Source organism: Cyclopterus lumpus, chromosome 24 (assembly GCF_009769545.1).
Source record: "Cyclopterus lumpus isolate fCycLum1 chromosome 24, fCycLum1.pri, whole genome shotgun sequence".
NCBI classification, from domain to species: Eukaryota; Metazoa; Chordata; class Actinopteri; order Perciformes; family Cyclopteridae; genus Cyclopterus; species Cyclopterus lumpus.
The window spans coordinates 11375486-11393430 of record NC_046989.1 but is presented as its reverse complement, the minus strand read 5'-3'; the positions used below and the strand labels follow the sequence as shown (position 1 = coordinate 11393430).

The following is a 17945-nucleotide window of genomic DNA, read 5'->3' as shown; positions in this document are numbered from 1 at the left end:
GACTCCCCCTCCTCCCAAAACACTTCCCTTCTGTTACTGCACATTGCAATCACACCCCAACCCCAATATCCCCTTCCTCCAACCGCTCCTCCTCACTTTCTGGCTGCACATAAACAGATTCTAGAGGTGTGTCTCCTCTCAGCCAATGGCAGCCCACTTGAGCGGTGCATCTGGGCCTATCACAGCGGCCGGTGGGAGCAGCCGTCTCTCCTTCTTTTAATGGCAGTTGTTGTTTTGCTGCTCTCTGTGTTTTCTGCGCTCAGAGTGATGGATGGAGGGAATAAAGAGGAAGGTCAGGTCAGGCATTAATAGGCTTTGAGTGCCTGCCCACAATCAGGTGGGGGCTAATCCCAAATTCACAAGTGTATATGTGTGTGCATAGTGCACATGCACACGCACACACCCACACTTTGTTTTACCCGAGAACTTTACAGCATTTACATGCTCTTTATCATGATCTGTCTCTTGCCCTCCCTCCCTCTTCCTCAAACACACAGACCAGACTTTGTTTCTTGCACATCAACATCATTTATATCTCCCCTCTCTCTCTCTCTCTCTCTCTCTTTTCCTCTCCCAGATTCATAAACCCGCACAAAATAGAAGATCAAAAATAAACTGTTTCAGTGAAAAGCTGTTTTGTGCTAAACATTTCAGCACAAGACGTTTTAGAAACGGAACGTTTTTGTTTTTAGTTTTCAAACAGAGACGAGAGGTATAAAAAAAGATAGTCACAAACAATCTATAGAAGGAAAACATTCACGATTTGTTTTTCCTCACTCTTCAGTCATCATGTTAAATTCATGTAATGGGGTTGTGTTGCACAATCATGCAACCAGAGTGTTTTTTGCAACTCCAGTAACGTCTCAAGAGACATATACGGCCCATATCAAGAGATATCAGTGCTAATAGAAAAGGGTTAGGTTTAACAAAAAGCATCGTTATGTGGTGGTCGTGAAGGACCACAGCAAATCAAACTTGTGAGTTTGATTCGGCATCAACACCCCTTTATCTGCTTTTGTTCCCCCTTCTTCCCACGTACACGACGAGGGAAAACTTCTGAGACGAGCGAGTGACGACAGCATGTTTGGACGAACGTCTCGGCTGGATGGCCGTGCGTTCAGAAACATGCAGAGACATGTGGTATTTCACGGAGGCTCAACGACTGATCTTCTTCACCCACATATATAACAGTCCTGCTGACCCTTACTCATACGATTCCTTCTGATTCATGTACGGATTTTTTATTTTTTCCCCAACTGATGGTCACCAAGGCTAGTGTTTTTCTTGGGAGCATATTCATAAACAATTTCATAAGGATTGGTTACATTTGGGTATGCAAAAATACCCTGATTTTAGTCCCTAATATAAATTAGGACCCGGTTATGCATAGCGAGGGACATTTTACAGTTGGAAAAAATAAACTGCTCTCTGTCGCAAAGCTATTTCTACATTACCAACAACATTAGTTGGCATTAGTTATCAAAGAAGAAAAAGGTGACACACCATCAACTCAATGCCGCTTCATATTCTATTTAAATAGTATTGCTCGGGCCAGAAACCTTCCTAATAGAATAAATCATTTTAACAGCAATTTACTTAAATACAAGACAATTCAAGACAGGTGGTTGCACCTTAACGCCATATCTGTGACATTTTTATACTGTAATTCACTGATCAGCAGACAGATTTGCTGATAAGCTACTATTGGCTGGCCAATTCTTACTCTTTATTTTAAATAATATAGAGAAATCCCAACTGCCATCGAAATGACCTCTTCAAATTGATTGTTGTGTTTTGACCCACAGTAAAAAAAAATAAAACATTTACAAACAAAAGTAGCAAATTGTCACATTTGTGAAGCGGGAAGCAAAGAGTAGTCACCATTCTTACTGGGTAAAAGTCGGCCTGCTTCATTAAATTAGAAGCGGACATTAAAAATACATGCACGCATAGACGCACACACAGTACAAGTCTGCCAGACTGCAATTGGCTTAGTATTTCTAGCAATGCACACACGCTACAACGGGCAAACAAACAGAACAGAACAGCGTGGATTTTACCGCAAGGGAACGCTGCAAAGACAAATAAATAAAGCATCTGCACCAAGATGAGCAAGCACAGAGAACTGACACAGAAAATGACAGCTGAGCAATGCCCTGAGAGAGGAACACTGTTTTTGTGTTGACATGTTTGATTACCTGCGAAGTATAGCAAATGATGTGTAAAGTATGGCAAGAATTGGGTCATCTATACACCAACCAATCAATTTATGAAGGCCAGTTTAGCCGGACGGCAACATCAGAGATCAGCTGCAGCATTTAACCTCAATAAATCCGAGTCTGACTGATTTGAAGATCACATTCTGACAAATGTGACAACGACTTGCCTTGCTCACTGGATCAAGATTGAGAAAACATGTTGTTACACAAGTTCCCGATCATCACTTGTTTGCTTTCTCTCTTGACATCATACCATGCCCTGAGCTGTTTAAAATTAATGACATGGGTTCCTTATGCAGTTCGTTCTTTCGCCCTCCTTCTTTTCTGATGTCAAGTGACAAAGAGTGAGCCACGGGGCACCGACACGCCCTTAAAACAAGCCAATCAACGACTGAGGGCACTAGTCCGAATACGATCATGCGGGTCATGAGGGTCTGTTCTTTGATCAGATATGGACTCCATCTCTCCTAAGGTTTGATGTTGGCAAAAGCTGGCATTAGCTCACAGCGTTAAAGAGGGAGGGAGAACAAAAAGGAGTTGACTGAGTGAATCATGGGTTTGTGTATATTTTGTGTTGGTTGGTTGCCAACCTTTACAGGCCTGGTTTCCTACAGGCCTCTGAGTGTTTACTGCAATATGACTAGAAATCTACAGAGGAACGGACAAGGTGTGGCAACCTGCCAGCAAAGACTATTCAGGAACCAGATGGATAAGTTGTTTTTCTCTCTCTCGCCATGGATCTCCCTATGGCCTAGATACTTCTGTTCTCTCAAGAGTTTAGCAGAGCTTGGCCCCTTCTATTCTTGTATGTCTGAGCTCCCTAAAAGTCTGTCAAAATCTGTGCTTTTCTTCTCTACATTTCCCTCTCACTAATGTGTGGGGGATGGCTTTGTTTTGTTGAGATTCTTTTTCGCAGCCCGAAAGAGATATATATATATATATATATATATATATATATATATATATATATATATATATATACTTCTTTTTGCTCTCTCTTGTTTGTTTTTGCTGTGTCGTTGCATGTTTCCCTCCACTTCATTCCTTTACTGTTTATTTTCATGCATTCTTTCTGCTTCACCTCACTCTACCCGTTCATTCACCTACCTCCAGTCAAACCTCTCATTCTCTCATGCTCGGTAAACAATGGATTGCATTGTTTTCATATATTTCTACATGTTAAGATCTCCATCTAAAGCGCTCTTTAGCCTCTGAGATTATACTTGGTATTTTCAAAGAGGGGCTCATCATCGGCTAACCTGTTTGAAATGCTCCGGTGAAGACTTTGTGTACCGTTATCTGATGTATTAGAACCTGAAAGACCATATTAAGGACCTATAGTTTCTATACACATCTCTATTTTGTTTCCTGGGCCTCTAAATAGACTTCGACAAGCCCTCAGAAAGTTCCATATTGGCCATTTTCCCTGTTGTTGACCTGTGAGTCAAGCAGTTAATTTTAATGATCCTGTAATTGTGCTAATTTCTCCTGAATTACAGTAAAGTGGAGAACCTTGGCATTACTTTCAAGGACTCTTGGGGAGTTTCTGAACTAAAGTTTGATAACCACTGCCATAATACAGCCATCTGCCTGAATGCCTTCTTCTCAGCAGGCAAGAAAACCTGTTCTGAAACAATAGTGAATGTGCAGCTCCATCCATTCAAATTAAAGAGCCTGAAATGTTACCGTCCAACACTGATATGAACTTGATCTTCACTGAGCTCAAATAGGAAAATAACAAATAAACAAAACAAAAGTAGAAAGACTACCTTAAACAACATTTAAATGTTATATGAATACCAGCTATTAAAAAAGCTGCTAACTAAAAGCAATGTTAAAACACGTTTTTCCGAATGCATGAACATTTTATTTACGGACTGAGCCTGATAAAGTCTGGAGGGAGAGAAACAACCGGATATTCACAATATTCTTCAGGTGTTCAAATGTATTTAAGACAATCTCAATCAAACATCCACAAGTCTTCACTGAGGATGAGCTTGTGAGAATCAGTTAAAACAAAGATCTGCTCTTTTTGCATCTCGATTGAGCTGAAAGAACCTACGAGAAATGCACTTCACTTACCTAACGTCTATGGTGTATGTTTCATCAAGGTGGGTAAGGCCAACATCTGGAATAATTCAAACCGACGGGACAACCTCAATTGTGTGTGTGTGTGTGTGTTTGTGTATAGCTGGCCTCAATTGGGGGTCTAATAAATCCTCAAGGTGTGATGGATGACAACGTGATGTAACCGTATATATCTTTCAACTACTCTGTTGGGACATGCAGTATAAGTGTGTGAGCGTGAGGAGGGTAAACAACTCTCTTTGCACCTTTGAGGTGAAGTTTCCATTCTTGAACTTGAAAAACCGTTGAACTGTTAAAACCAAAAAAAGGGAACAAAAGCATTTCCTCTTTGACACGTGAGTCTTCTTTTAGTTAGACACACCAAACGAGCGACCAAGTGACCAAATCAACACACACACAGAGAGAGAGAGAGGGACAGAGGAGGGGCTGAGTGTGAAAAATGTGCAGTCATCCACTAATTATAGATCATCTTTAACAGACAGTTTTTTTTAGATCCAATACAATTTCCATTTCTGACGGCTCATTTGGTCAACATTAATAATGAATAAAAACAGCACTTTATGTCCGTATGTATCCCCATCAGGTAATTGGTAAAAAATGTTTTGTCAATATCACCCCGCCACACTCTGTCAGTTGATTGTAGGAAGAAAATGAACCACTAGCAATTAATCTTCATCCGCAAAGTAGTGTGGTTGGCAGGTGTAGATATATATCACCAGAAGTATTTGTGCCTCACAGCAAGAGGGGCTGGGGTTCGAACTGGACGAACTAGAACTAGACGGAGCTTCTGTGTGGAGTTTGCATGTTCTCCCCGTGGCAGCGTGGGTTCCCTCCGGGTCTTCTGGCTTCCGCCCACAGTCTAAAGAGATGCAGCTCAGGTTAATTGCAGCTCAGGTTAATTGGAGGCTCTAAATTGCCTGCAGGTGTGGCTGTGAGTGTGAATGGTTGTCTGTCTACAAATGTCAGCCTGCCCAGGGTGTACCCTGCCTTCGCCCAATGTCAGCTGGGATTGGCTGCAGCCCCCCCCCCCCCCCCCCCCCCCCCCCCCCCCCACCACCACCACCACCCGCGACCCTGAATAGAATAAGCGATTAAAGAAAATTGATGGCTGGAGTAGTAAAAGTGTATGTTGCTAAAATGTGTTCCTGTGTTTTAGGACAGAAATCCTGAAAATACAACATTGACTTTGGAGAGGGTGCTATTTGTGTGGCAAGCTGTCACCTTTTATTATTATTTAAGTGTATATTTAAGTGTATATTCATTAATCTACTTACGGTACTTTATTTCCCCTAAAATATACTGTAATGAGTCTTACATTGTTCAGTCCGGGTTCATTTAAATACATTACAATTAAAGCAGAGAGTTGGCAAATAAACCTCCGTTATATTTCAAACCTTCTGACAACACTGTATATTTGTGAGTTTGTAATAAGGCACAAAATAACATGAAGTTATGTCCATACTTAGGGCAGACACACTGGCCATTGTGAAGGAGTGTGTTTTCCTAACCTAAGCAATCATGTGAAGTATATTTTACAAACACTGCATGCCAATCGAACACGCTGACTGACACTCTCTCCCTCCTCGTCTCCACCCCAGACAAACACACTCACACTTCGGCCTGGTTTTGGGCAAAAAAAGCGGAGGTCAGAGGTGAACGACTGTGGGAACACGAAGGTCCCGTAGCGTGAAACTGTCACCGTCCTGACAAACTGGCCTGTAACATAAACAAGCATACATTCATAAGCTGGGGACAATACCCCCGTGAAAAGAGCACAATACTACTCCACCGCTCCACACTGGGCCTGAAACAATACCACACACGCTGAAACAACATCATAGCCGGGCCTAAGCCAACACGGCACTGGGTAAACTGAAGCAACACCATTTGGTGAGCAGCACCACACAATGCCTGCGATGGGAAACAATCCATCAGGTGCTGACCACAGCTCACGTCTCAAAGTGTTGGGTCTTTGATGTGCACAGAGGTGAGCACGAAAGACCTTGTGAGTATTGTACGTGTCCTGCTGCACGTTTCATGTTTTCTCTCAAGGCCAAATACAGTTGGGTGTTAACTCACACCCATTATAGCTGACCAACTCTAAAAACATTTAAACCTGTGTTGCATAGGGCTACAATAATCTAACGTTAACACTTATTTGGATAAAATAATTAAATCATTTGGTCTATATAAAATGTAAAAACAATGAAAAATGTCCCTGACAATGTCCCAGACCTCAAGGTGAGGCCTTCAAATGGCTTTTTATTTGATGTGCTCCAAAACCAAACAAAATGTTGTCAATGATATACAACAGAGAAAAGCAACTGGAACCAGTACATATTTGCATGATAAATGACCTAAACAATCAATCTAGCATGAAAATGGTTTATTTTGTTGATCAAATACTTTTGTTCAGTAGCATCTTCTGCTCAAGTAGAACGCAGAAACATGAAGTCAATCGATAAAGAATCACAGCTTTCCTCCTTCAGTGGGCACACAATATTTCCTGATCAGAACTGGAGCAAGTGTTTCTTAATATTTTGTTTGTGTATTCCAGCTGGCTATGCCTGGTGTTGAGCCTGTGTGGTTTGTATCCTAATAGGGGCTACCTCAAGACTGAGGTCTGGACCGCAGCCACTGGGCTATTCATGCTTTGTGACCTGATCCGCAGATGCCTCTAAAGGCTGCATGCTCACTGCTATAAATCTCTCAAGACCTGTAAACAAACAACACAACACACACACACACACACACACACACGCACACACACACACACACACACACACACACACACACACACTCTCACTCACTCACTCACTCACCCACAGGCAAACAGGTCAACACACGCATAGACAGACATTAGCATGCAGAAAAAATAAAACACACACACATATATTGGATGAATGCCCAGTGACCGGGGCAAAAAGGAAAACTGCGCAGCATTGCATGTATTCAAACTAGTGCATGGAAAATTCCCATCCAGCAACTTGAGAGGGGAGCAGAAGCAGCCCATAGACTAGTACACAGTGCCCCCGTGTGTCCACACTGTTGAACTGCAGCTGCTTCAGTGAATGATGAAGCCGCTCAATGGGTGAAGTTAAAAGCCAAGCATTAACAGGGTGGAGGATAAAAGGCATATATCGATTTTGTCTTCTTCCAAATACTGCCTCCACTGGACGATAACCTTCATCATTCATTTATGAATTTGATCAAATTAATCCTGAACAGATGGCATGCAAGTCGATAGATGAAAGTGTTCAAGACCAGGAGGTGAACGCACGAGGCAATGGGACGTCTCCATAGGACTATCGAGTGTGCGTGCTTGTGCGTCCCGGTTTCAATACTCCCCAGGTTATCCAAACCTCTGCACCAGGGTAGAGCTTTGGTTTCAGAAGTAAGGGGGACACAATTAAGTCAGAGCGCAGAAAAATATATTTATGTGTACATATATTGAACAAAATATGTACAAAATATGTACATATATGATACATGACAATAAATAATGTTGTATGAAGAGCTATGACTTTAACTGCTGTCTTTGATTGATAAAAATGAATAACTGCAAATAAACATATTATGGGTTATTTTAAGGAAGAAGGGGAGGCATTTTCTCATATCTTGGCAGCTTGATAGTCTTCCTTTCAGGCTATATGCAGCCCCAACCACCTCGGCTATGTGTAGTCTCGGGATCACAAACTACCTCTGCTGCTCCATATGGCCAGGGGAATATTTGAATAAAACTGGTTCATATGACGCATCAGCAAAAGTGTTAAAAAAACATTCTGAATGGCCACACAAAGCTGAGCAAAAAACCTGCTTTCAAGACGTGTTATTGTCTATATAGACACAGTGCTGTTCTCACCACCAGAAGTGACAGAAAGAGTTGTGTCAAGAAAGAAAGAAAGAAAAACGCTTACCTTTTCACCTCCACACGTTCCGAGGTCAGAAAGGTATGGGAATGGAAACTACACCTTTGAAATATAAATTGGTATTTGGATCCTACGTTCATGGAAATATTCGATTAGATAGAAGGCCTTTTTCCTTGGGAGAGGTTTGGACTAGTCATAAAAGGAAAAGTATTTACTAAAAACCATGAAAATCAGCCATGCATTGATTTTATTATTTAAACTTTTGCTCTTACTGCTTTTTCTGATGGTGTCAAGGTAAATGTCAGTAAGCCAACATGCCCAATACTATGAGATACGAGGCATCCGTTTTGTTGTTATTACTCCTGTGGTTGTCATGCTCAGAGGATGAGAGGGGTCCACAGAGCTGAAAAGTATAAATTAAAGTTGTGTCTGTGGATGAACCGGTTTAGGGTAGGCGTTATAGAACCTGGAGCACCAGCGTGGTTACAGCTCATGCATGTAATGGAGGTGGATTTGCTGCATATCACCTTGGCTCCTCCCTATTTCTACACTGTCCTTTGTCAAATAAAATGTGAAAATGGCCAATGATATCTTAAAGAAAAAAGAAAGAAACTGTGAAATCAACATGATTTCTTCAACATTCAGGCACGTACCTATAATGACTTCTGTTTGGGGCAGTTACAAAAGCTTCAGTTTATACAGGCAACATTAAACCAACAGAGAGAGAGAGAAAATAGGAGCTAATGGAGCAGCAGAAGCTTTACTTTATAAATAATTTGTGAACTTTAATTTCATATGCAAGTTATAAATATCCCATTATGGCAATGAGAGAGTGAGCCTTGTCACCATGTAATCTCCCTATCTATATTCTTGAATCTGATCCTGATAGGAGCAACACAGTAAATCCTGCTCTACCTGAGTTTGAAGCATTAGAGCAGGAGAATGTGCCCCATTATTATTATCACACATTGAACTAAAAGCCTAGACCTACAACTCTGTTATTGATGTGACTTTCTGTGTGCGTTTGTCTCCTTCAAAGAGTTTGTATATATTAAATATTGTATATATTACCTCCTGCTGCAGCACTTTGTTACTGTTGTCCTCCGCCTCGCCTCCTCTCTCCACCCCCCTCCTCCTCCTCCTCCCCCTCCTACAGTCTCAGGGTGTGTGGGTGAGACAAGCTGAGCCTTGTGTCTTTGTGCTTGTATGATGTATGAGGAGAATGTATGCTTGATCAGGAGGGAGACAACTGCAATGGTGGAATGTAAGGATCTGGGCTCGGCTGACCAAGTGATCTTTGCCGTGATTTATGGACATTTACATATATTATATTGTACCTTTTTTTATTAAGGAAATGATTCAGGCTTGGAGACTCGGGGTTGCGAGTCGTTTTCTACTGGGAGGTTACTGACTTTTCCACCTCGTCTATCGTTCTCACTCCTTCACCTCTCTTTGGCCGACATGTCCTATTCAATCGCTGTCACTTTCCCCATCGCTTGTTCAACCTTCAGTGCGTAGACATCATGTTTTGCAACATTTCCACTTTAATTATTTCCTACTATTCCATCTCCCTTCCACTCAATTCCTGAATAGCATGCCAGAAATAAATCACAGACAAGCCAGCACCCCCACCCCAAGTAACGGTGTCAAGCAAACCCACCCCATCATTGCACACAGTGCTGCTGGTACCATGACGACTGCTTTGGCTCTGCAAAAGCTCATACCTAACACTAGCCCATCCCTCCTTAGTGCCAGGATAATACATGTTTTAGTGGAACAAATGAAGACTGATGATTCTCACAAGGAACACATTTAGACATTTGTTTTCTTGGATTTCTGTGCATGTGTAATAATAGCAAAAAGTGGACCATTTTGCTATTTTCAAATCATGTATTCAGGCTTACAACAGGATTGACAGTGACCTAGTTGCACACTTCCCACATTCCCCCTCCTCACTAGTCTTCCCAAGTCTACAGCCGGCAGCATGCTGCACTGGCTGGAAGGGGGGTGTTGTAGGATCAAAGTGGGGGCTTGTGTGTTTGTATGCTTTCCTAGTACATTAGAAATGGTTTCTAATAAATCCTCAGATTCTTGCAGTTTATTTTCCAATGCAGTGAATTTGACATACTTAATATATGCAATCTATTATAAATTCCTGAAATATTAGTGATTTTAAATAATAATAATAATTTACATTGAGAAATCCGCCCACTGTTAGTTTTATTCAAAGACATGTGGTGTTTAAGTATTAAACCCAAACAATTTCAATTTGATGATATTGTGAATTGTACTAGGGATGTAATTTAGAATTCTTACCAACTGTAACTAATAGTTTCATTATAAATGTATTTATTAAATCGACCAATCCATTGGTCTATGAAATGTCCAACACACTTTCCAAGAATCCAGGTATAAAGATGTCTTCAACTGTCTCGTTTTGTGCGGTAAAACTATTACAAACCCAAAAATATTCAGTCTACAAGGATATCAAACGGTGAAAAGCAGCAACTCCTTATAGTGGAAAAGCTAAAGAAATGGGCTGGAATGATTAATCTATTGTCATAAACTGTTGATGACTCATTGATTAATTAAATAATCACTTCAGCCATAAAGTGCATCGAGACTTTGAAAAGCAATAAAAAATGAGCTAAAGTGCATCAAAGAAGAGCTACATGAACATCCCACATGATAGCTCCTATCAACACTGTCCCATCACTCTGCTCAGCTGGCTGGCAGCTGTAAATCCACAGCTTTATTTCTCGATCACATCCTCCATATCCATGGTGCAACGTACAGTTAATGTGCCAAAGGTCACTGCCTGCTGCTGTTGCTGCTGCTGCTGCTGGTTTTTCTACCCCCTCAACATGCAGTTTGTCTGACCTGGTTCGAGCAGAGATTGCCCATAATCCAGCAGATCTGTCCAGACCGCCAGGCTCTCTCTCCATGGGCCCTCCTCACTCTATTTACAGAGTAAGCAGAGGTAGCCCGGAGTAGGACTGGAGGCATGCACACAAACACAAACACGTTGCCACATACAGGACGCTCGAACACAAAAGGAAGGTATCCATAACGCACACATTCATGCACAAAAGCATTTGCAAAGGAGATAACTTGTTGTCACTGTGAAAGTGAGCACGAACGTTAACAACTGTGAACTAATGTTTACCACTCTCCTGTCTGTCAAGAAAAGTGACGTTTGTTTATATAGCCTCACCACCTTTGAGACTGGTTCATACAAACAAGCTTTCCAAGACCAAACCAAATTTACAATCGATCACAAATGAATATGGAACACTATCACAAAGAATTAACCCACTGCACAAGCAACCACGAAACACCATCCTCAAACCCTCAGCGAAGGGAAGAAAAACATTCAAATGGATGAAACACTTCAGATGAGGACTTTATGACAGTAAATGTCCAACCGTACATATTTCTTTCTTGACACACTGATTTAAAGAGGGCGCACACCCTTTACCACGTGTATGAGAGTGACCGCATGCACCCGCCATGAATAATCAATTGTGAAGAAGCAAGGTGATCAATATCTGATGTCAACTCAGAGGGCCTGGAGACCCTCCCAAGTTTCCATGTAGAGCAAGAAATGTGTTCTGGGTTATTCTGGGAGGCCAGATCCAGGAAACCATTTCACTTAATTAATCACACATAAGTGTTTATTAAAGGGGCTGCTGAGTCAGCCTAAATGTCCACATTTAGCTAAATAAGTATGTGAAAAAATTAGGAGCAGCATCAGCTTGAAACATTCACTGCTTTTCTCTTAATCGGAGAAAAACTTAGGTCTAGAAAGTCAACTTAGGTCCATTACAAAATGAGATGAGATGAAATATAAATAAAGTATTATGTATGCAAATAACATCCAATATTATATACCTGATATTGAAACATTTAGATTTTTGGTTCACATCATACTAATTGACCAAAAACATTTACCATCTTTGTTTGCATGAGGAAACATTAGAGACAAATTAGATTCACAACTTAACTAATCTTTTATCTTTCTGGACAAAGGAGTATTTGAGGATTCTGTAAATACAGAAAAATTTAGTTAATGTTGTCTAAAAACTCACGGGTTATGAGAAAGATTGGCAGGGATTTATCTTTCAGAAAAAACAGTACTTAGTCTCTGACTTGAATGTTATGATAATAAATAAGAGGCACAAACTGGGGCTTTGCACTGTACAATGCTGAATTCATTGTGCATTAGGACATTAGAATAAGAACGGCTTAGAAGTAGAACAAGCTGCAATACTAACAAAGTAAGATTCGAAAACTTTTTAATGAAATTGAGTTTTAGTAGCAAAAAAAGTCAGACCTAAAATGGACTGGACTGCATTGCCAGTGGACCATATGAACTGGACTGACTCAGATTCAAAGAGACACTAATTCCATGTGGTATTTACTGTACGTTCTCTACTACAGAGGCTGGAGATGAGGACAAATCTGAGCAGCACCAGCCTGCACACAATAAAAAGGTTGATCTTTTGAGAAAGGCTCTTAATTTAAGTTAGGGTAGAAGGCTAACTCAATGGAGTAATTACATAACACAAAGAAACCCCTCTCTGTCTCTGTCAAGCAGCCCAAGACTGGACTCCTTTCATCCAGCGTGGGGACATGGTGACCGGAGAAAAGAAAGGACGATGGAGTCTGCCCACCCCTTTTATAGACTCAGAACAAACACTATTGTCTCTCTTGGTTTGTGTGTATTTCTCTTCACCATCGTTATCCTGTGTTCCTATATGCATGAGATAAAGTAAGCTCACTGACGTCAAGCCCTGCAATGCCGTCTGTGTATACTGACCATTTCGCAGGATTGCAAAGTTAAGCGATTTTTACCCTTGTATGTTCACCTCGGCAGATTTTTGCACAAGAACAGCATATGGGAACCCAACCTCTCTCCAGGCACATGGAACCCTATTTTCAGCCATGGCCCCATAACCCTTGACCTCAGAAATATTGGGGCAACATAACACAGCAAACATTCAAGCCCATTCCTTTCACTGTGAACACAGCTTGAAAAGGAGCAAAGACTCAGTTTACATAAAAAATGTAACTGCTAGGACCAGAGAAGGGACTGTGTTCCTCAACTATTATAGGATATGGTAAAACAATTGTAACAGAATTAAAACTATGCCTTTATTTATGCTTATAAGTGTGGGGAAATGACCAAAGTGTTTCCAGTGCGTATCAACACACTTGTCTTAATAGTTTGACATTTTGGTAAATGCAAAGAGTTAGAGGAGAAGATCAAAACCAATCTTACTGTATATCCGACCACAAAATATTAGGCTACAGACATAAGCCTGTTAGCATAGCTTAGCACAAAGATTGTAAACATGGAGAAAGAGCTAGCCTGGCTCTGTCCAAAGAAAAGCAAATAAAAAAGTGTAAAAGTCATGAGCACCGTCAGCTATAAGCCTCCAGCTTGATGTTGACATGTTAAGAGGCAATCCAATTTCTCCCAATCTCAGAAAACATGCTCATTTGTGGGCTCTGGAGAATTCCCTACTGTAATTCTCTGTAGGTGATGGTATGCAACATTTGTTACATACAGAGAGAGACAGTCTTATTGCTAAATTAAGCTAGCTGGCAATATATAAGAAATGGAATTATTGTTTTTCCCAAAATGACAAATTATTGCTTTAAATGTGTGCGTGCCAATAGGGATTATCATATTCTTTCATGTACTAACGCATACTATTTAAGGTATCTACTCTATACGAGTGCATAGAATTAGATTTGTTTCATGCCTACCCATGTACAAGGGCATTCTTTCTTTTTAAAATTATTATTGGATTTTCTCTCACAGATGATAAAATGTGCAATTATATACAGTGAATATGCACAATAGCGCAATAAACTAGCCAAACATAGTTCCAGGCCAAATTTATGCAAGCTATGAGGATATTAAGAGACATTATTCTCACCAGGCAGGAGGCCTTCCTCTTTAGAGGAAGGGGGTTGCCATGAGGAAAGGACTGTCTGCTTTGAAAGATTTTGTCTTTAATCAGCGGATCGGCTGGTATTAGAGGTCCGTCTGAGCCAAGCCCCCCTCCCTTACCCCCCTCCATCCCTCACAACATGAGAAAGGTGTGTGTGTGTGTTTGTATGTATATATGTGTGTGTGTGTGTGTGTGTGTGTGTGTGTGTGTGTGTGTGTGTGTGTGTGTGTGTGTGTGTGTGTGTGTGTGTGTGTGTGTGTGTGTGTGTGTGTGTGTGTGTGTGTGTGTGTGTGTGTGTGTGTGTGTGGGTCAGGGGGTCTTCCACCGTGGAACTAGGAAGACAAGAGCTGCCACAATGGGCTCATAACTGCACCCTTTGGCAAACCCACAGCAAATGCAGCTTAGCATAATTCAAAAATCCCAGACGGTGTGTACCATGGTCCTCTGCTAAACCCGCAAAGCAGCTTTCTCCCTCTCTCATCTCTCTCTCTGCCCCTCTCCACCATCTTCCGAAAAACACTTCCGCACAAACAGGAATTAATGCCAATGCCCATCAGTCTATTTCCTCAGAATACCAAACATGTCAGGACATCAAAAGTTGTCACGCTTAGTTTTGCCTCTTAATAGAGGACTCATTAAGTGGAACCGGCCACAGCTAACACCGGGGTAAATTCTGGAAAAATGTATTGTTTTGTTCTCTGCGAAAAGGAAATATAATAATCTCAACATTAATCATCAGAACATAATAACCATGAATATACATTATTTTAAGTCCTGTCAATGTCTTATACGAAGGCTGTTTCAGAAAGAATTGACCACAACATGAATACAAAATAAAATGTGGCTTCATGCTGTGACCTGAATCCAAATTAAAACCCCACCAAATCTGAAATAACATTAAAAACTGCATGGCATACTGATAGTGCTGACATTGATTGTAGCCGATAGACGGATATGATGTCTGATTGTTGTGACATTTTGTTTCCCCTTCAGCAAGCCCCATTCCTTGTAATATTGCACCAAACTTAGACCAGAAGATTGTTAAATCCTTGGTTCTTGTAATGTTTACGCGTTAATGAGTTCATGGTGTCTCGTCGTGTCATTGAATGTAATCCACAAAACGTTCTGATTCAACCACAATGTTTGCAATGCTTATGAAGAGGCGAAGAGAGGAGCAGATAGTCGCAGAACAATACCATAAGCACTAGTATGGACATGCGACAGCCTTGTGCAGCTTAATGCAATATAGAACAAGATGCTCAGTGGGACCATATTATAAACTATGGATCTCCTACCTGGACGCCCTGTAGAAGCCGAATGCATCGCTCCTTGACGTCGTCAAAGGGACACCGTTTGGAGAGCATGAGGAGGTGAGCCAGGATGTCATTCAGGTCACTGTTGGGACAGCTTCCTGAGGCTGGGGGTGACAGTGGTATGGGCCTGATGACCTCCACTTTCCTCATGACGTCCTGGCGGATGTTCTCCATGGCTTCAGATCTGGAGATGGCATCCCGGCTGCCAAGCCCGTTCCATCTCCCCAAAGACTCCTGGACCTGCACTTCCATCTTTTGATGTCGGACTAACGTTTGTGCTATCTTACAACAGGCTATGCAACAAATAACACATTGTTTATGTATCAGCATTAAACAAAACAAAATGTTATGTTATACTAATGGGAAACTATGAGTGAGCACCTATAATGTTATTTGTATCAAACAGCGTAGCAGAAGTTAGAGCCCGACTGATTGACTGACATGTGCTGATACGATATATCTGTCATAAGCTAATATCGGGCAATAGTATTTATTGCCCGATATTAGCTTATGACAGATATGTTAGCCAATAAGGAACAAGAAATTAAAAAAACATAAATGTCAGAAATTTGTTTTCAAATTGCAATTACATACAAGGAGCTCTTACAAGTATATTATTCAACTGTAAAATATCAATAAAAGCGATGTGCATAATGATAATTTCTCAATCAATACAGTATTTGTATTCCAATATACTGTACAGCATATCTTAGTATATCTATGTACTATTTCTTGGAATCACATGAAAAACTGTTTACGGATAAAATAACCAGACAGGGATGTCGTTTTTTTAAATAATCCATCATATTAATTAAGACAAATCTGGCATCACATTGATGCAAGAATGTATGCCAAAATACAATATTATTTTGAATTGCTTGCTAACAAAACTATATCACATATGAAAAGGTATATATACAAGAGTAATAGTATAATAATAGTATTGAGAAAACTATTTTAACATATTGCATTTTATATATGTAGTCTAAAGAATATCAACAAAAATATCAGACGAAGTATCTATCGGTTGTCTGATTTGTAAACTCTCAAATATCGGTATTGGCCACAAATAAAAAAGTGACAGTCAGGATTTAAACTCAGATCATACTTAAAATGGTAATATTGGTATTTGGTCGGTTACCAATTTCCATGAAAAAACACCTCGTTAGATCGGATTATTTACTGATGTTACAAGCCACCATAATCTAGCAATTATAGTGGTATTGCCACATAACAATCAAGCGATGTTGGTTTATGGTTCATGACTATATATATAAATATTAGACTGACAATATACAAATCCGCAACTTGTCAGGTTTTGAGTCCATTCAATCGCTCTCTGGCTTCCTTTCGTGTCAAGGCTTTCAAGCTGCCCGTTAACAAAGACACCGTTAAAGTACAACAACAACGGCACCAACAACACATTCCTACACTAAAACCTTTCACTCTGGACCAAACACAAAAAGTGTCATTCTCAAATACTCACTTTATCCACATTCTAAGGTGCAGGTCTTCTGCTACGGGACGTCTTGCCACAGCACTGACCAGGAACGTTAGTCCCGGGGTAGAAACGACAGAAGCAACAACTTGAGGGGAAAGATTTGATTGGCAGAAAAGGCCGGCCAATGAGAGGAGTTCTGGGGCAATCTAGGCTGGAGCAGTGAGGATTCTGACAAGTGATTGGTTGGAGCGGAGTTCTCCATGTTCGGTGAGTGCTTTACATGGTAGACTTTAAGAACTACATCTCCCATCATACATAGAGCAGCTCCCCTTCTCTTGTTTGTCGGCAGGGAGAGAGACGGGGAGAGAGAGAGAGAGAGAGAGAGAGAGAGATATTGTACATTTCCATTTGATTCGTTTCTGCCAAACTACACACTTAGACGGTCAATGCCAGTTAAATATTATAAGCAGGCAAAAACTATCAATGTCAACACTGAAATACATTGTCTGAACCAAGTTTTATTTGGATTCTGGTGTGCCATGTAATAAATGTCTATGTTCGGGACAAAAGATGCATAAATCTGCAGAGGAAACCGCAAACCTAAAGCATTTCTAAATGGTGAAAAATGAAAAATTGGTATTCCAGGGTGATTGATTGATTTACTGAGTAAAGACACTTTACTTACAGACAATAGCCAGTGATCAGAAAATAGCGTCATCAGTTGTTGTTGTTGTGAAAGTGGGCATGTCTCTGCATACTATAATGTACTCCGCCTTCCCATGTTTGCAGCCTTGAGGTCTGTTTTTCACATGACCAACACTGAGGTCATGTCCTGGTGATTTTGTTTATATTTATTATGCCATCTGTGTTGACTTTGGCGGGAATGTTTTCTTCACTTAAAAGAAAAGATTTTTTGTAACTTTTACATTCTAAAAATATAAACTTGATACTTTTTCAGCAATGTGTCTGGACATTATCAAATAACTACACATGTCTGAAAGCCTACTGGTTAGTCATTATTCTCACCAAACCAGGCAAAAATACGTTGAATGCAT

The 17945-nt window shown here is 40.6% G+C and overlaps 1 protein-coding gene across 2 annotated transcripts in view; it reads right to left on the bottom strand.

Annotated features, from left to right (window-relative positions):
* sesn1 (sestrin 1) overlaps positions 1–17206 on the bottom strand; it is a 46609-nt gene extending 29403 nt beyond the window's left edge. Inside the window, exons 1-2 of one of the 2 annotated variants that reach the window (XM_034528378.1) lie at positions 16936–17206; positions 15432–15742 (exon numbers count right to left, since the gene is read on the bottom strand). In XM_034528378.1, the coding sequence (XP_034384269.1) occupies positions 15432–15701 (270 nt within the window). In that variant the 5' untranslated portion in view covers positions 15702–15742; positions 16936–17206. Of the gene's footprint in view, positions 1–15431; positions 15913–16935 lie in introns of those variants that run through there. The other variant, XM_034528377.1, reaches the window with a different exon arrangement.
* Between the last annotated feature and the right edge of the window lie 739 nt (positions 17207–17945).